Source organism: Sinocyclocheilus rhinocerous, unplaced genomic scaffold (genome assembly GCF_001515625.1).
Source record: "Sinocyclocheilus rhinocerous isolate Xijiao unplaced genomic scaffold, SAMN03320098_v1.1 scaffold478, whole genome shotgun sequence".
In the NCBI taxonomy this organism is placed as follows: domain Eukaryota; kingdom Metazoa; phylum Chordata; class Actinopteri; order Cypriniformes; family Cyprinidae; genus Sinocyclocheilus; species Sinocyclocheilus rhinocerous.
In genome coordinates, this window is record NW_015651483.1 from 800,671 (window position 1) to 820,906 (window position 20,236).

The following is a 20,236-nucleotide window of genomic DNA, read 5'->3' on the forward strand; positions in this document are numbered from 1 at the left end:
CTTTAACCCCATAATTTTCGCACATCAGGGAGCCGCTATCAATATGCGGGGTATTGAAATCGCATTTGAATTAGCGCTCGCTGTTCACTTTCGATTTTGCGATCACGCGCACTGTGTAAAGGGAGCACATCTTATCAACATGCCTAATAATTATGCACGCACTGTATTCTGATCATATTTTTTCCAAGCACATTTTACCAATTACAAACCACATCAATCTAAATAACTAATATTATTTTTGTATTTAATCATTTAGAAGTGATATATAATTGTCCATGAAGGCTGGAAATGAAAAACTCCTTATTAAGGCATGCAGAATTATTAGGCAGGTTCTGCTCATTGGTTCAGCGGGGTCAGAAAAAAACAGGTGAAAAAGAAAAGAGCATGTTAACTGCAAAAGAATTAATGTGACGAATTAAGTGTGAAACCATCAGGAACCTTTTAGTCTCCAGTGCCACTATTCGCCACAGCTGATTTTTACCCGCATTTGGCGGGTTGGGGGGTGTTAATTCCAAACCCTGGTGGTAACCAATAGGTGAGAGTAATGTTCTGCAGGAACACACGTTCATTTGACCACAGTCACGTCATAGCCCGATTCGGACGGTAATTGTTTCTCATATGGACGTCTGGACTTTAAAAACCTTACATAAATTTGTTTTAATAAATTTGTTAAGCATTGTCTATAGTGAATATAGTTTAAATCTCTGCATTAAAAATTAAAATAATAATAAAGATGATAAAGACGAATAAAATCACAAACTCAGTGGTAACCAATATGTAAGAGTAATGTTCTGCAGGAACACACGTTCATTTGACCAGTCACGTCATAGCCCGATTCAGACGGTAATTCTCATATGGACATCTGTAAAAATAAATAGACTTATCACCTCAGTGATAAAACTCATGGATTCCGAATAGGGCTTAGTGTCATTTCTTTATCCTGTTAAAGGCGGTTTTGAAGCATCTGATATTTATATTCAGACAATTACACTCTTTTATCCCCTTACAGTTCCTACTCTCATAAAATATGCGCAATGCGTGTTGACCTTTAAACCTTAATTTAACTTTCAACAACCGATATTTCAGCACAATAAATGTTTTTTGCGCTGATTATTTATTATCTCTGTTTTCCGTCTGTCTGACGCGCGTGCACGCGCCCGCCGCGCTGGCGCTCATTCAGTAAAGATTAAAATTTAACACAGACTGTCAGGACGGACCTTTATGCAAAAATGGAAATGCTCGCGTGAATTTGTGACATTTATACATAAGGATATGACCGTTAACTGAAAGTTTTTTTGCGCTGAGGACGCACACGCATCTGTTAAAGCGCCTGACAGGGCAAGCCATTACGCTAATGCATTAGCTTAAAGCTTAAAATAAAGAATTTGCGCGGAGGACGCACACGCATCTGTTAAAGCGCCTGACAGGGCAAGCCATTACGCTAATGCATTAGTCAAAGCTTAAAATAAAGAATTCTCATGTTTTGGGCAGCTTGGATCACGTAACTCTCCTGCAGCATCTCGTTCTGTTTCCTCCACTATTTTAGATGCATTTTGTTCATAGAAATAAGTAATTCAGTGGTGCTTTAATTTGACGCGACCGGGTGAAGTTGGACAAGTATGTAAACTCCGTTGGACGTGCACTGTGGGCAGACCCGATTAATCGATAATGAGAATCGTTGTCGATGATTTTCATAATCGATAATAATCAATTTTATCGATTAGTTGTTGCAGCCCTACACTCAACCTGAGGGATTCCTACACTTTCAGTCTTTGAGGAGACATGAAAAACAGCGCATACCGCAAGAACGGTATAACGGAAAAAATTTTTGGTTTTGAAACCGTGACTTTTTCAAATCACGGTATACCTTGAAACCGGTATTCGGCCCATGCCTAGTATTGACGTCTTTCCGTGGTTGAAATAAAATATGCTCTGATGTTCATTTATGGTTATTTTGTGCTTTAAGGAAATATGAAGAGACAATCGGTTCAGTGTGCCGCTTGAACTTAGGGCTACAGTGATCTGTCACGACACATTAAAAATCCACAAAACTGTATTTATTGTTTGAATTTCTTAACAATTTGAAAGCTGAGACTTTTTCATACCAGAAGTAACCTGCTCTGTCTTGTCTGTCAGTGCGTTGTCAGTTTTCTCTTTGCTCCGCAATGTATTTTTTACTGCGTGAGAACGTGTAGTGTGAGAGCGGCATTGGTTTTTCAGAGATGGAAACAGTATCTAAGGAGGGTGGGTTTTTGCGAAGGGTCAGTTGTCTTATCACTGATTTGACAGAGTTGGCTTTTTTTTTCCCCCCATATTTTTGCTTCATTGTGTTTTTGTGTATAGGGCCAAACTGTTGGACGCTCTGTGGGAAGTGGTGGTCCCCGTGTTACAAAGTTACCCACAACAGCACCCCCTGCTGGTGAGGAGGAAACGGAAGCATGGCGACAGAAACGGAAGAAGCAGTCAGAGCTCTCAGAAGCAGTAGAACGCGCTCGCAGACGGCGTGAGGAGGAGGAACGCCGCATGGAAGAACAAAGACTTGCTGCATGCAAAGAGAAACTCAAACAACTTGAGGAGAAACGACGACCTTCAGCTACAGAAACTACTAAACCAATTACACAAGCTCATTGTGATCACCAGGAAGTGACTGAAACTGTGCCTAAACAACCTGCTGAAACTCCACCCCCTCACCCTCAACCACCACCTTCCCCTGCACAGCAACCCTGCCCTCCCATGCCAACCCATGAAAGGACCGAGCCCACTGTGGAGGAGGTGCCACAATTTGTTACCCGACAACCTAGCCCTCCTGTCCATAGGACTGCCCCAGAACCCCAAAGCAAGGTTGAAACTGCTGTAACAGAGGAGGTGCATAGACGGGTGGAGAGACAACCAATGAGAGACTACTTCAGTACTGAGGAGCCCAGAGGTAAATGTAAATGGATGGGGGGAAAAAATCATAAAGGTATTAAAATTCTAAAGTGCACTAAAAAGTAGTTTGGGATGCAATTGATTTGATTTTCTGGCACAGTTTACTGTTAATCTGAAAAAAGAGCATCTTAAATGAGATTTATTTGCGTTTTTGCGTGCTGCCATCATGCTTGTTACATTTTTGCAGAGGTTTGTCTCCAAAAAATTTTTCAGCTTGTATTCTTTGTATCAGATAAATGCTAATGCCTGTATGTTGAGGTGACAATTTGGTTGTAAATCTAAAAAATCAAATAGTTCAGCTGGAGTTTATGCCCTTGTTAATGACTTAAACTTACCTTAATTCAGAGCCTAAAGTACAAAGTGAAAATAGTCCAGTTGTGGTAGGGTGTCAAAACTCTGGTTTGGACCAACCAAAGCAAGTGCGACAACAACCTAAATTAAGCTCACCTGGTTTGCTGCATATATTGAATATTTGGATGAACTTTTCATGTAGTGTAGCTCAAACAAAAGAGCATGGCACTAGCAATGCCAAGGTCATGGTTGATTCTTTGTCGATTTGGATAAAAGGATCTGCCAGGTGTGTACACATTTTTTTTCTAATGCAGTGTGCTAGTTTTATATTATTTTTTTTAATTTTTTTTTATCCCTTTCAGTTGAGGAGCCTCCGTTGTCTTTATCCAGACTGGATCATTCTGTTAGTGAAGATGCACCTCTTCCGTCTCAACTGGAAAATGAGGGAGACACTGGGACTGCTGTTCGCCCTTCTGTCACCTCTGGATACTCAAAACAGTTCCAGAAGTCTTTACCACCAAGGTTCCTTAGACAACAGGTGCTCACACATTGTCCTGGCTTTAAGAATCAATGTTAGTTTGAACCTGGATGATATAAATGAGAACTAGTATTATTTGTAGTAATTCCTGCTTTACTGTAATGTAATTTTTATTCTCTCAAATTCTCCAGGAACAGCTTAAACAACAACAGTGGCAGCAGCAGCAACAACAGCAGCAGCAGGGTGGAGGGGGTCCAGTCTCTCCCTCAGGGGGTTCAGTTCCCCCTCAGCACAGATCCTTATACCAACCTCTCGGCCCCCACCACCAACACCTTGCCTCAATGGGCTTTGACCCACGCTGGCTAATGATGCAATCTTACATGGATCCTCGTATGATGTCTGGGCGGCCACCAATAGATATGCCTCCTATGCACCCCGGTGTGTCTTGCAAACTAAAATTGTTTTCCTTCCTAGTAACTTGGTAACAAAACCAAGCACTGTAACACATTTACAAGATGCAATAACACATTTTCACTTAATGTTGTTTTAATGTAATGCTGTTTCACTTCCTCAGTTTAGCCCATATTTTATAAATGCATCTCTAGTCACTAGACATTACACCAAAACATTACATTCGGATAATTTAATAGTTTCCTTTTTTTTTTTTTAAAGAGTTCTATATCTGTAGTCTGTTATAAGTCATAATAATTGTTTTATATGTCAACATCAGGGAGAATGCCTCCTAAGCAACTGGTACGACGAGAGCCCTCAGACAACAGCAGCTCTGGATCAGACACTTTTGATCATCTGACCCGACCAATCAGAGAACACGGAGTTCCCAATGAGCCTCGAATGGTCTGGGGTTCTGACCCATATCCCTCAACAGAGCCCCTGCCCTCTTCTGCAACCGTAAAAGGGCGTGAAGATGGCAAGGAGACAAGGTGAGACTGCTTTGTTTTAGAGGTTTTAGATCAAAAATAAAGAGTTATTACCCCACTGTTAGAAATAACTTGATCAAGTATTAAGACCTTTTCTTTTCCCTTTCTCTCTTAAAATAGATTGGATGCTGGTCTGGAGCTGGATAGAGGTCTATCAGGTGTCTACCCTCAGGACCATAGCCCACTAGAGTCTAGGGGCAAGAGCGACTTCTTCAGGGATTCTTCTGAAACCTTGTCTGCTTTTAGTCATGTTTCGGAAGAGGTTCCAGGTCTCCTACAGACTGACAGAGCACCAGTCATCCCTTCGTTTGAACCTGAGGAGGCTAACCTCTCTGGTGCAGATGAGGTTGAAGCCATTGGACAGGCTGTATTGAAACGGAGTATCTCTCAAGGCTCCAGTCACTCTCTGAAACTGGAAGAGCCCAGATCTGAAGGACTTACCATAGTACAGAAAACCCTGGACTTCCCTGATACTGTGGAAAGACCAGAGGACAAGTCCAGAAAGGAGCCATTTGGACAAGGGTCTGTAATCAACAGCCGTTCCACGCCTCCTGTGGCTAATGATGGTATGCACAAAACCGACAAGCTCACTTTACCTGCACCCAGCAAGCAGAAGTCAGAGATGCGCTGGGGATCCCGTGGATCTGGATCTGGAAGGAGAGAGGGTCCCGGAGGGGAGCGGCCAGTGAGGAGATCTGGACCGATTAAGAAACCTGTGCTGCGAGACATGAAGGAAGAGAGGGAACAGAGAAGAGAGAAAGAAGAACAGCACGAACGAGGGGAGCGATCCAAAAAAGAGGGAGCTGCACCCAAAGGTGCTGCTTCAGCTGCTGTAGAAGCATCTGATGGACCAAAACCCTCTGGTGATGGGAAGAAAATAGTGATAGAACCTGAAGTGGGAGTATCAACTGGTGGAACGAAGTCCAGAGATCTGCAGGCAACTGTATGTCCTACAGCCACAACTGTTGCTGAGGATAAACCAGACAACCAGACAAAATTTAATGATAAACGTTCTGAACCCAAACTACCATCTCGCAAAGACTCCAACCTCCCTCCCAGAGCTTACCGCAGAGACGAGAGGGAGCGAGACAGAGAACGAGACCGAGAGAGGGACAGAGATGTGGAACGAGAGAAGGACTGGCCTTCTGATTTTAAAGGCCGTGGTCGGGGAGAGTACTATTCCCGTGGCCGGAGTTACAGAGGCAGCTACGGTGGGAGGGGCAGAGGTAGCCGTGGTCGGAGTCGAGGTGACTACCCTTACAGAGAGCCACGGTCACGCTCAGACTTGCCATTAAGTGCCACAGGGACTGCTAGTTTCCGCTGCAGAGAGGAGAGTGAAACCCGTAGCGAGAGCTCAGATTTTGAAGTCTTGCCCAAGCGTAGACGCAGACGAGGCTCGGACACAGACTCTGAAAGTGAAGGCAGAGAATCTGCCAGTGACACTGGACCATCAGATCGCGAGCCCAGCTCCAAACCGAGCAGGCCGCTCCATCGTGAGCTGCCGGAATCTCGCTCCTCTAAATCTGCCTCTGGATTTGCAACCGGAAATCTTTCTGAAAAACATGGGCCTCGAGATGAGGATGGGCGACCTAAACCAGGTTTTCTTTTAAAGGGTGAGGCCACACGGCGAGGCAAGGGAGGCTTGCACAACAGACGAGGTGGTGGCAGGGAACGAGGTGGCCACAGATCTGTTCCTTTCCGTCGGGCCCCTGTTAGAGAGTCCTCACAGTGGCCCTCGAAGCCCATGGAGACCTTTCGGCCAGAGGAAGCAGAGACCTTGCGCACTGATAGGACCCCATCTGAAAGACGGCACACCAAATATGACAACAAGAAAATTGGAGAGGGTGGACAAAGCTTACGGGAGAGGCCCCGGAGACCAAGGGCAGCCCGTCCTCCCAGACAGGACAAGCCCCCACGATTTCGGAGGCTTAAAGAACGTGAGGCAGCAGTGTTTGCTGGGGAAGCTACTCCTGGTGTGCCAGTACCTACATCGGTCTCCCCAACGCTGTCTAAAGCTCCTGGAACACTGGTCACTTTGCCAGAGGGGGTGGCTGATACCAGTACAGCACCTTCTCTCACTCCTGATGTGACTCTCCCTGAACTTCCTGTCACAGAGGCGGTTGTTCCTGAAATGGGAGCCACCACTGTAGTTGCTGCTGGCAGCAAATCACCTGACTTGTCCAATCAGAACTCTTCTGACCAGGCCAATGAGGAGTGGGAGACGGCCTCTGAGAGTAGCGACTTCAACGAAAGGAGAGAGCGAGAGGACAAGAAGCAGCTTGAAGCAGCTGTGACCGCTATCACTACTACTTCCTCCTCTGTGCCCACACAGATCTCTGGGGGACAGAACAAATCACCCACAGAAAGTATGGCAATCTCAAAACGGGAGATAGCCTCGGCAGCCAAGAGGAGCTTCTCTAGCCAGCGGCCTGTGGATCGACAGAACCGAAGAGGAAATAATGGGCCTAAAACAGGCCGAGGGTACCCTGGAGGCAAGAGCGAGAGAAGGGGAGGATCTGGAGCCAAATCGGGACGGAGGGGGTGAGTCTTGAACAGTGTTGTCCCAGGAAGCAAAGAGTCTGAGTTTTAATATAGCAGTTTATAGGTGAAAAGCGTCTGTTATGGTTTAAAGCAGGGCTGTTAAATTCAGCTCCTGGAGGGCCATTGTCCTGCAGAGTTTAGCTCCAACCCTAATTAAACACACCTGATCCAGCTAATCAAGGTCTTCAGGAATGCAAGAAACTTTTAGGCTTAAGGCGGGCATTACTTTGCTTATACCTCGAGTGCCCCATCCTGCTCCGGGAGGGCCAATGTCCTGTAGAATTTAGTGTAGAGCCTTAATTAGATTTTAAGGCTTAAATTTTTGATTTTCAAATGAATCATTTAGTGGGTGCGCCTTACTTTAAGTGTGAGGTCAACAGTAGCAGGAGAGACTGTGGCAAGGCTGGAGCTCTGTTGCAGGGCTTCTCTTCGCTAAATAGGCAACGGGTGTGGGAGCACCACCTGAACCAACAACAAAAAAAGTGATCAGAACACACACACAGAAACCCTACACACAAACACACACATATATTGATTACAATTTATTTAGGAGTTTATTAAAACTTCTAAACCAGGTAATCAGGATCTTCAAAATTATTTAAAACATCCAGATAAGTATACTGGGGCAAGTAGGGCCCTCCAGGAGTGTGATTGGACAAATTGTTCTTTCTCAACGAATTAAATTTCAGAACAAAACTTGTGCAACGCCAATTTAAGATTAAGTAAATGAGTCATTTATGCCTTGTAGAAACTGGCAAGAATTCTTCCATTTTAAACAAAACACTTCCATTTGAGGGCAACCCAAGCTATAGCTAAGGACCAGAATGAGGGTGAGCCCTTTCACTTGGACCACAGAGAAACCAGAACACCCTAACAAATGCATAGCAACATGCAAAGAACAGAACAGCCTCATAGCTGTCCACAGTTGTTTTAGGAACGAACAACTCACGTTTTCTTCAGACACTGTAAAAACCAGTTCTCTTTTATGCTTTTCTAAACTTTATTTCACGGCGATCACTTCTATTATTCAGCCGTTTATTTATAACGGAGCCTTAGGACATTGAGTTCTTTTTTTTTTTGTTCTTTTTTTTATAGAGCTTCGTTTTGATTTAGCTGTGTAGGTGATAATTGCCTTGACAGGGTCTTGACAGCCCTCCAAATAGACATGTATTTTTAGACCGTCTCCCACTCTGACAACTTTTATCTTGCTGTTTTTTCCTCCAACAACCCTCAGATTCTAATTTATTACTGAGCTAATATTTTCTCTTTTTCCTGCAGTGCTGCTGCTCAAAATGCAGAGACCGCTCAGGCCAGTACAGGTCAGAAAGCTGGGAAAGAACCAGCTCCCAGCCGCCGGAAAGAGGAAGGAAAGCAAGCTGTCAAAAAACCCAAAGAAAAAGAAAATGCTTTGTCTCAGTTCGATCTCAACAATTATGCCAGTTAGTGTTCAAGACTTTTGTCTATATTAAATTTTTTTGGTACATCTTGTAGTGACAATTTTTAATAGTCAAACTATTTTTAGTAACTTTAAGTAATATTTAGTAAAATTTTGGCTAGCTATAAATTACTTGTAATTACTGCTTCAATATTATTGTACTACTATTATTTAATAAAGTCTTACTATTGGTAAGCTAAATAAAATTGTTTGACACTTGTTTGTCCTCTTTCCACCCTTTTCCAGGTGTAGTGATCATTGACGACCACCCAGAGGTCACAACACTGGAGGACCCTCAGTCTAACATGAATGATGACGGGTTCACAGAGGTTGTTTCACGGAAACAGCAGAAACGTTTGCAGGATGAGGAAAGAAGGAAGAAAGAAGAGCAGACTGCACAGGTGAGGAAAGGAGGGAATGGCTTTAGTCCAATGTATTGCATGCATTGCATCATGGCAGTTGGTACACAAACCAATATCTCATTTGAAGTCTTCTGTGTTTGTCCTTATGCTGTACAGAATTGGAGTAAAAAGGGCTCTGGAGAGAAGGGCAGGGGAGGTGGTGGTTCTAAACTCCCGCCGCGATTTGCCAAAAAGCAGCAAGGATTGGCAGCAGGACAGCAGCAACCATCAGCTCCAGCTCCACAGACCCAGTCTGTCCCTCAGCAGCCTCAACCACAGCCAGCTATCTCTGTGTCGCAGCACAACCTGCCTGCCTCCAACCAGAGCACTAGCTCACCCCAGCCTCTTGAGGGCGCTGTGGCACCTCTGGCTCCTGCGCCTGTAGACTTCCCTGCCAAGAGTCAGGCACACAACCCCCTGGGTACGGAACTGTGGGAGAACAAGGTGGCTGGCTCCGCTGTTCTCTCCGATGTCAAGAAACGTAAGTTCCTCACCATGTTTACTTGCATTTTTAGTTCAAGAAACTTGTAAACATTAATAAAGAACAGGCCAGTGAGATTTTTCTTGACATATTTGTTCTTTGATTATTTTAACAACATATAGTGGCAGTTCTCCATCTGATGGTTGCCCTATTTGTCTTGCTGTTATAGTTGGACCTATCAGCCCTCCCCAGCCTCCCTCTGCCAGTGCCTGGAACAAACCCCTCACTTCATTTACTGGGACCGTTACACCTGAGGTGAGAGGATATTTGAATTTTAAGTAAGAATTAAAACAAGGCTGTTTTCCAACATGCTATTGTTAGCTGGCTGACCAACACCATTTTAAATATTCTGAACTTTAAGTGCTGATGTTTTTGTGGGTGTGTGTTTTAGGGTGTGAAAGCGGGAACAGAACGCCTTGAGCTGGGCATGGATAGCATCCAGTTTGGTGCCCCTTCTTCAGCAGGCAGCACTGACAGTGACGGAGTGCCCGCCCTGCTAGAGAAAACCTCTGACAATAAACTACCCGAACCCAAAGAGCAAAGACAAAAACAGCCTCGTGCTGGACCTGTCAAACCTCAGAAGGTAGTCCCTGCTTTTATCTCAAAGGACCAACATGCATTAGCATTTGTATCACATAATATATCATTTTCAAATGATACAGAATATTTAGCAAGATGTGGCACAGGACTTGATTTTATTATGGTTTGAATAATGAGAAAGGGGCTGTTAAATTGGCTGTTAAGGCAAAAGAGAAATTCTAAAATCTGCTAATTTTAGGGCTGTCAATAGATTAAATTTTTTTTATCTAATTAATCACACCCTTTTTCTGTGATTAATCGCACAATTCATGAAATTAAGCATAGACCATTTATCTTGTTTCAAATGTTTATGCTGTCGTCATTTGCTATATCCAGCAAAGTAAACCAAAAGATTGAAAGGTAATTCTCAAAAATCTGTATTTTCTGCAAGCTAAATTTGGATGTCTTTCCAAAAAAAGACTCCAAAGAACCAAATGATATAAGGAATGCTAAAAAAATGATGTATAGTATGTGTACAGTGCAACAGCAAAGAGCTTTTTTACATTTTAGAGAAGTCAAGTTGCGATACCGAACAGGACCACATGGTGATGCCAAAAAAAAAACTAAACCAACCGCCTGCTGACTGCATATATCAACTACAGTACATGAATCCATTCAGAATAACTAAACACAGCAACATACACATGTCAAATCAAAACATTATCGTGAAGGTGTGTGGAAACAATGTGAATGTACGGAAATGTCTGTGCCTGAGCATAAATACTGTGCGATCAGTGCGTCAAGAGCACTCATACACGCATTATTATAACGGACTCACGTGTGCTTACTGTACTGTACGACTCCTGTATGCCACCGCAATCGCCTTAACCGTGATTGCAGTCTTCATCCATCAAAACTTTACTAGCGAGACTGGTTATCCAGTCGAGAAAGCATAGTTTGCGTCTCATCTGACCATACAGCGGTGGGATGCGTTGACAATCTGTTCAGTCTGTACTTCACACAGCACGTGTGAGGGCTCGCGCTCTTCAGAGACAATCACAGAATATGACAGAGCTCGTGTTTAAAAGCGAAACACACTGGAATGAATAATTCACTGAAAACACAGCCCTAGTTAATTTTAAAATTGATATGATGATAGACAATATAGAAGCATTTTTACTAGTGGCCCCAGACTTTACAGTCGTCTCTGTATAGGTGTATAATGTACATTGTTTAAAACTTACATTTTCCTCCACAGTTACCTGACATCCCCCCTCCAGAGCACAAGGAATATAAACCTGGTCCCATTGGTAAAGAGCGTTCGCTCAAGAATCGTAAGGCTGTCAAAGATGTGCGTCAGTCCGATGGAGAGGGCCTGGATAAAAATGGAACTAGAGGCAGCCGAGACAGAGACTCCAGCTCACCCACTAAAGACAAAGTTCCTGAGCTGGGTGGAGACATTGAGGGCATGATCACTGCTCCATCAGCAGAATACTCCAGCAGCTCTAAGGTGCAATTTAATATCCTTCTGCTTCAATTGTCATTAACACACTATTATTCAAAGGTTTTGGGTCAGTGAGTTGTTTTTTGGGTCAGTGTATCATTTTAAAATAAGTTTCCTTGATTTACTTTTGGTCTTTGCCTTATTCTGAACTCCACTCAACATTTATTTGTAAAGAAATTTCAAAACCAAAAGAATGAACTAAAGTGCTGCACAGAGATAATTACAACTATAATTTTTTTTAAAATGACACACAACATACAAACCAACACATCATGACACCAATATTGTCTTATTTTAAAATACACTTATTAAATGGTTTATTACCTTATTTCACAATATTACTGTTTTTACTCTGATTTTGATCAAATAAATGCAGCCTTGGTGAGCGTAAGAGACTTTTTAAAAACATTTAAATGTTACCAACCTCAAACTTTTGAATGGCAGTGTTTATTTTATAGAAAAAAAATAGTTTAGTTGTAGTTATTTTCTGACAATGTGTCTGTTTATTTTGCAGGAATCAGTGACTGACTACACAATCCCATCTTCCTCGTTAGCAGACAATGTCCCCACTGCAGGGACCAAGATGGAGAAGAGCCTTGTGACACCTGTGAGTGCTTCAGTATTGTAATCAATATATGTGTGTGTTTGTGTGTAGGGTTTCTGTGTGTGTGTTCTGATCACTTGTTTGGTTGTTGGTTCAGGTGGCGCTCCCACACCCATTGCCTATTCAGCGAAGAGAAGCCCTGCAGCAGAGCTCCAGCCTTGCCACAGTCTCTCCTGCTACTGTTGACCTCACACTTAAAGTAAGGCGCACCCACTAAATGATTCATTTGAAAATCAAAAATTTTATGTTTAAACTTTAATGTACAAATCCTGATCATCGAAGCAAAAGCATCAGCATACCATCACACCATAAATAGTCAAAATGTACTTTACACAAGTATGTGAATGCAAATGCTACCAGAAGCATCTTTTAAACTGCTCCTCACTGTTTTCGTGCAGATGGAATCTGCGCGCAAGGCTTGGGAGAACTCGCCTAGTCTTGTGGAAAAGAGCTCTCCTGTCACCTCCTCTGCATCCCCCATCACCAGTGCCTCCTTCAATTCCTTCTCCAGTGCTTCAGTGCCTCAGATACCTGTGGCCTCGGTCACCCCCAGCACCTCCCTGTCCGGTAAGAATTCATGCTTGACCAGCACACCCCGCAAATGGGACAGATAGTAAAAACAGACATGGGCTGAATTTTAATAGTGGGCTTCTGTTATACAGGATCTGCAACCTACACAACATCCTCTCTCAGCACGAAGAGCACATCAGCTTCTGACCCTCCCAACATCTGTAAGGTGAAGCCCCAGCAGCTGCAGAGTTTAGGAATGTCCAGTGCTAACTTCTCCCAGCTGGGCTGTGCGCCTTCTCTGTTACCACAACAGCAGCAGCAACAGACCCCACAGGTGTTTGTATCCCAGTCTGCAGCAGGTAAATTTATTTATAGTCCATAACATTTTGAATAATGTTTCTGCTCATCTAATTCAATATACTACGATTCAGATGTTTGGGGTCAGTAATTTATTTATTTATTTATTTATTTATTTTTACGTTTCTTATGCTCACCAAGGCTGCATTTAAAAATGCAGTAAAAATAGTCATGTGAAATTATTATAATTGAATTGATTTCTATTTTAATATATTTTAAAAGTAATTTATTCCGGTGATGTCAGCTTGATTTTCAGCAGCCATTACTCCAGTTTTCAGTGTTCTTCAGAAATTATTCTGATATGCTGCAGGGCCTGAATTTTGTTTTGAAAAAGTTCCACCCTTATGGGGTGGATATGGGGTATTTTTTTTGTTTGTTTTAGATATTTTTAACTACAATTATCTAATCTAAAAATGTTTTGTCATGCAGTGTATTTGTTTTTTACAATTTATAATGTTGATTTTTATATTTATATTATGAGGAAGATACTTAAAATGAACTTTGATCTTAAACTCTTATTTAAAATAATTTTATTAAAATAAATTCAATGACAAGCAATGGCACAAATACAATAACAAGATACAACTGAAATTAATGTGCTTTGTTTTTCAGGTAGGTATAAAAGTAATATTCAGGTACAGAAATACAACAGAAACTGAATAATCTATTCAACTTTAAAATAACACTGGTTAGTCTTTTACAATGATATATTTGCGGGAATTTCCCGCGTTATAAGCGTGGAAACTGCATAAATTAGTAAGAATTATGCTCAATTCCCACAATCCTGCACCAAAATTCAAACCCTGTGCTGATTTGGTGCTCAAACATTTAGCAATGCTGAAAGCAGTTCTGCTGCTTTAATATTTTTTGTGAAATTGTGATTTTTATTTTTTAAAGATTGTTTGAATAGTTAAACAATTATTTGAAATAGAATTTATTTGCAACATTATACATCTCTTTATTCATCAATTTATTGCATTCTTATTGGCTAAAAGTATTAACCTGTTTAAAAAAAAATCTTAATGACCCCAGACTTTGCGTGCATGTAGGACTCTAATTTGCATGGCATTTCTTTCTTGGGTCTATATCTCCATGTTAGCCTTGATTAAGTGATCAACAACTGTTTTTAATTGTGTAGGTTCTGCAGCCCAAATCCCGGCCTTCTACATGGACACCAGCCACTTGTTCAGTACGCCTCACCCTCGCTTGGCTCCTCCCTCTATAGCCCAGCAGCAAGGCTTTCAGCCTGGACTCTCCCAGGTATAAAACTCTGTGTCCCCCCCCAGCAGAATCAGACTTTCAACTCATGATATATGAATAATGTTTTTAGTGGTCTCATTTCCCTGAAGTTATTGAGTTTGGTTGATACCCTGTTATGATTTCTGTCTCTGTAGCCTACAGCGGTGCAGCAGATCCCAATCTCTATTTACGGTCCTCTGCAAGGGCAGCACCAGGCCCAGCTGAGCCTCAATGCTGCACCTCCGGTGTCTCAACCTCAAGACCTCTTCAGCTCCTCCATACAGCCCTACAGGTATTGCAGGCCGAGTTGCTGAAATCTGTAGTATCCAACAATTTTTTGTATAATGCACAATATCTCAATGCATTTATTGTGTTCTCGTGCTTTCACAGGTCTCAGCAAGCATTCATGCAGAACAGCCTCTCCCAGACGTCTCCCATGATGCTGTCTGGGACGCCACTGCACAGTTACCCTGGAGTGCAGCCCCCAGAATTGGGTAAGCCTCAGTCCAACCTGGCCTTCCAGCAGACTTCAAACACCCAACATATCCCCTTCCTGTTTGAGCCCCAGCTGAATCAGCCCTCTGGCATGGGAGGATCACAGCTCATAGACACACATCTACTGCAGGTCAGAATTCAGTTTCTCTAGATGGTGGCCTAGTATTTCTTTGCCCTCTTATTCAGCCTGCTAAAGTTTTATTTTTTTCTCTCTCTCGGTGTGATGATCTGCAGCGTCAGGGAATGAGTCAGCACTCAAACCTGTTCTCCGGACAAGTCCAGCAGCAGAGCAGCTACTACAGCTCAACACAAAGTCCCAGCTCTGCCCTACAGCAGATGACGGTTTCCATGCCAGGTTCACAGTTATCTTTGCCCAACTTCGGCTCTGGTGGTGGTCAGCCACTCTTGGCTTTGCCTCAGTCCTTACCTCCGACCCCTCCCCAAGTCCCGCCCCCCAGCCTCAACCGCCTGCCCCCCAGCAATCCGCCCTATCGTGGCCTTTTTGGCCAGAATACACACAGCATGATGCAGCCTTCCAATAAGGTTTGTGCACAGATTCTCATACACTGATCATTGTTTTTATTACAATTTTTTTTTTTTTTTACTACTTTTTTTACTTTTATTTTTTTAAACTAATTTATTTCACTTAATTTGTTTAATTTACTGGTAGTAATCAAGGTATTGATTACTCCTAATAATAAATTAGTCTTTATAAGCACAGCACTGCTTTGTGGACAGGGTAACCTCTGTATTTTGCCACATACACATACAATTTGTGTTTTCACTCAGCACATCTGCTGTTTTAGTTCCAATTATTTATACATAATGGTAATACTTTATTTTAAGGTGTCCTTGTTACATGTACTTACTATTATAATAACAATAAATTATGCATAATTATGTGCAAATAACCCTAATCCTAACCATATGGTATGTACATTTAGTTAATATTACTCTGTACTTAAATATATAATTACTGTAACAAGGACACCTTAAAGTAAAGTGTTACCTACATAAACATTTATTAGGCTTAAATGTGAGGTGTCCTTTTTGTCAAATTAAACTAACATTTCAGGAAAATGATTTAAACGCATAGTTCTAGTCTAATATAATCTTTTTCTGAAACTGAAATATTCTTGTAGTCTAAATCGGTGTTTCCCAACCTTTTTTTAGTCGCGGCACCGTTTGGAAATTAACAAACTTGTGGCACCCTACAAAATTAATTTTGTCACGATATTTCATTTCTAACTTCGATATGATAATTTGAAAAGTATAGATATTCGGTACAACAGGGAAGAACTGCAGAATATAATGTCATACAGATATTTTTAATATTATTAAAAAATTGTCCATCAATGGTGGCAATCAGTAGGCTAATTTCTAATGAAGAGACCAATTTATATGACCGATTTTAATGTAGGCTTTTATACATATGTAAACATTATGTAATTACCATTATAACTAGCTATCTCACAAATTTTTGCTCACTCAGTGTTTTTTTTATTTTACAGTGGGGTAATTTTGGTGCAGTAGCACGAGATAGCTTGATTTCAAACACGCAAAGCCCTCTGCCCTACAGCAGATGACGGTTTCCATGCCAGGTTCACAGTTATCTTTGCCCAACTTCGGCTCTGGTGGTGGTCAGCCACTCTTGGCTTTGCCTCAGTCCTTACCTCCGACCCCTCCCCAAGTCCCGCCCCCCAGCCTCAACCGCCTGCCCCCCAGCAATCCGCCCTATCGTGGCCTTTTTGGCCAGAATACACACAGCATGATGCAGCCTTCCAATAAGGTTTGTGCACAGATTCTCATACACTGATCATTGTTTTTATTACAATTTTTTTTTTTTTTTACTACTTTTTTTACTTTTATTTTTTTAAACTAATTTATTTCACTTAATTTGTTTAATTTACTGGTAGTAATCAAGGTATTGATTACTCCTAATAATAAATTAGTCTTTATAAGCACAGCACTGCTTTGTGGACAGGGTAACCTCTGTATTTTGCCACATACACATACAATTTGTGTTTTCACTCAGCACATCTGCTGTTTTAGTTCCAATTATTTATACATAATGGTAATACTTTATTTTAAGGTGTCCTTGTTACATGTACTTACTATTATAATAACAATAAATTATGCATAATTATGTGCAAATAACCCTAATCCTAACCATATGGTATGTACATTTAGTTAATATTACTCTGTACTTAAATATATAATTACTGTAACAAGGACACCTTAAAGTAAAGTGTTACCTACATAAACATTTATTAGGCTTAAATGTGAGGTGTCCTTTTTGTCAAATTAAACTAACATTTCAGGAAAATGATTTAAACGCATAGTTCTAGTCTAATATAATCTTTTTCTGAAACTGAAATATTCTTGTAGTCTAAATCGGTGTTTCCCAACCTTTTTTTAGTCGCGGCACCGTTTGGAAATTAACAAACTTGTGGCACCCTACAAAATTTATTTTGTCACGATATTTCATTTCTAACTTCGATATGATAATTTGAAAAGTATAGATATTCGGTACAACAGGGAAGAACTGCAGAATATAATGTCATACAGATATTTTTAATATTATTAAAAAATTGTCCATCAATGGTGGCAATCAGTAGGCTAATTTCTAATGAAGAGACCAATTTATATGACCGATTTTAATGTAGGCTTTTATACATATGTAAACATTATTTAATTACCATTATAACTAGCTATCTCTCAAATTTTTGCTCACTCAGTGTTTTTTTTATTTTACAGTGGGGTAATTTTGGTGCAGTAGCACCAAACTTGATTTCAAACTTTGAACTGAATAAAAATGACAAGTAAGCAGTCAGTAATAAAATAAGAACAAATAAAGAAATTAATAATGATAGCACAAATAAAAAATAACGACAGGCCTTCAAATTAAATAAATTGCTTTTTAGTTTTTCAGGTAGGTCTAACACACAGTAGGGCTACTAAGAGATTTTTTTTTTTTTTACCAAGGATTTTTTACACGGCACCCCTGCTCTCGACAGACGGCACCCACCCCGGTTGGGAAACACTGGTCTAAATCTTATCATACATGAGGTATATTGAAACATGCATGCTTTTTATCTGTTGTAGATGTGTGAGATGGATCTGAAGCTCTTCAGTGGTGGAATGGATATGAAGCCTGGAACTCCACCTGTCAGCGCCAGAAGCACTACCCCCACTTCTAGCCCTTATAGGTGTGTGTGCATGCAAAGCCATCCAGATTAAGGCCCAGACACACCAAACCATCATCAAAGACCTAGTGGCAACAAAAGCCTTACAGCGTTTGTATCTGGGCCAAAAATGTTGGGCTTGAAAGCACAGCAAAGACCGCTGTCAGCAGGCAACTAGCATATACATTCTGTGCTTACATGAGGGGATAGCTCTCCATAGGTAGTATTTTAGGTAGGACTGTGAATATTCACTACTGGTCAAAAGTTTGGAATTAGGATTTTTTTCTCTCTCATATTTTAGAAATAATTCTAATATGCTGATTTGGTGGTCAAGAAACATTTATTTATATTTTATTGCTGCTGAATATTTTTGTGAAGACTTTGATACTTTTGAATAAACTTTTGAATGGTAGTGTAAGGACCAACCGTCGGCTTGGTGTCATGGCCTTTATGCACACTGCATGCATGCATATCCCCAATCTGTTGCAGCCATATTTTGTATGTTTTCTGACAGCTTCCTTGTTTGTGTTCTCAGGGCGAGCTCCACAAGCCCCAGTAGTCAGTCTAGCAAGATGAGCAGCATGCTGTATCCCAAACAGTTCCAGTCAGGCTCAGCAGGAATGCGCATTGCCCAGCACTTCCCAGGACAGTTCAACCCACAGGTCAGTTACTACAGGCATAAAGCAAGTTGTTGTAAATCTTAATTTGATCATACTTCTTGAACATTAACAGCATTTCCCGTCTCTTGCACATAAACAGATGTTGTCTCAGGCTAACATGGTGTCTCCATTGGTGCGTCCACACCATGCAAACTCCTTTCCTGGAGGGGTGCAGCGTTCACCAATGGGTCCACCTATGTCCCCTAATTTGAGTGGGGGTCTGATGCCCCATCCCAGACCCCAGCATCCTCCACGTGGACCTTCTGGTCCCTCATTGGCACCACGTGGCACACAGGCTGCCCTGAAAGCAGAACAGGACCTTAAGGTGAGCGTTGTTATCACATTAAAGTAAATAGGGTGATTTTTGATTGAAATAGGAGCGCAATAACTCTAAAATATACATTCAGCTAAATTATTTGTTGTTGGACAATAAATGTGACGTGTAGAATTTTAAATCTACAAGTGTAGTTTTATGATGGCACTAACTGTCAAGTGACTATTGACTAATACATTTATCCTAATACTTATCCTTAGTCCAGTATTCATATCCAGTCATAGGGCCTATGTTTTTGTGGGTGATGGGGGGCCTTGGAGTTACATAAATTTGAGAAGCTCTACTTTAGAGGTTGTATATGAGGTTATTTTCTATATTGGCTTTAAATGTTCATTTTTCTCTCTCAGGCTAAACAAAGAGCTGAGGTATTACAGTCAACCCACAAGTTCTTCTCTGAGCAACAACAACTCAAGGCTCCAGTCAGCAAGCCAACCCGCATAGAAGGAGCAGGCAAACCCACCGACAGCATCACTTCAAATCACCAGGGGGCACCATCTGACCGCGCAGAGTCTGACAAACCTGCACCTCTAGCAACAACCAAACCCATCCGGACAGGTCCGATCAAACCACAGGCTATCAAACCAGAAGAGAGCAAATAGTCGTTACTGCTTCAGAAAAGACAGATGGATAGAAGGATGGACTGAGAGTCCGAGTGCCGGGGAGGGGGGGGTTGGCACGTCTTACAGCACCTGAAAGCGGCAGAGAAGTGTAGGGAAGTAGAGTGATGGATGTTAATTTTACAAGGTGCTGTGCATTTCTCTCACACTTACTGTGCCCATTTTCCTCATCCTTTTATCAGTCCATCCATTCTCTCCTCCGCTGTGGTTGGCATTACAGAGAAAGCGCCCCTCCATTGTGTGAACTGTACATCCTCAGTGAACAATGAAGGTAGACATCAACATGAGTTACACTTGCTGCTGAGAATGCCATTTGTATAGCAATATGATTTACTTTCTCATTTCCTCATGTAGAGAAACACATTTTAGGCAGGCAAATGTCTCCTTTTTTGATTGAAGATGTTTTCCCCCATAATTTTATTTTTTTGCTCATGTTCTCACGCAACGTTTCAATTACAGCGATAAAGATACAATGAAATGTCTACACACACACTCGCATACCTTTTATAGTGTGTGTGTGTACACCTCTCTCAACATTACCGGCACTCACACTTACTTTGACTTCAACCATGTGTATTGGCCTTAATACATAGAACATTATTTCAGCAGATTAGGAGTTGATTACCGATGTATCCAATTAATTTATCGATTGCAGTAATGAAATGTCTACACACACACACACACACACTCGCATACCTTTTATAGTGTGTGTGTGTGTAC

General features: G+C 41.6%; 1 protein-coding gene across 1 annotated transcript in view; it reads left to right on the forward strand.

Moving 5' to 3' along the window:
* The window catches only part of LOC107712868 (protein PRRC2C-like), a 29,891-nt gene extending 9,728 nt beyond the window's left edge, over nucleotides 1-20,163 (forward strand). The window contains 23 exon segments of the mRNA XM_016518236.1: nucleotides 2,344-2,926; nucleotides 3,582-3,757; nucleotides 3,889-4,135; nucleotides 4,428-4,638; nucleotides 4,756-7,176; nucleotides 8,455-8,615; nucleotides 8,858-9,012; nucleotides 9,130-9,493; nucleotides 9,663-9,748; nucleotides 9,885-10,076; nucleotides 11,271-11,522; nucleotides 12,031-12,123; nucleotides 12,218-12,319; nucleotides 12,519-12,687; nucleotides 12,783-12,989; nucleotides 14,126-14,247; nucleotides 14,382-14,518; nucleotides 14,617-14,851; nucleotides 14,956-15,264; nucleotides 17,827-17,930; nucleotides 18,442-18,568; nucleotides 18,666-18,890; nucleotides 19,247-20,163. Coding sequence (XP_016373722.1) covers nucleotides 2,344-2,926; nucleotides 3,582-3,757; nucleotides 3,889-4,135; nucleotides 4,428-4,638; nucleotides 4,756-7,176; nucleotides 8,455-8,615; nucleotides 8,858-9,012; nucleotides 9,130-9,493; nucleotides 9,663-9,748; nucleotides 9,885-10,076; nucleotides 11,271-11,522; nucleotides 12,031-12,123; nucleotides 12,218-12,319; nucleotides 12,519-12,687; nucleotides 12,783-12,989; nucleotides 14,126-14,247; nucleotides 14,382-14,518; nucleotides 14,617-14,851; nucleotides 14,956-15,264; nucleotides 17,827-17,930; nucleotides 18,442-18,568; nucleotides 18,666-18,890; nucleotides 19,247-19,498 — 6,930 coding nt within the window. The 3' untranslated portion in view covers nucleotides 19,499-20,163.
* Nucleotides 20,164-20,236: the final 73 nt, after the last annotated feature.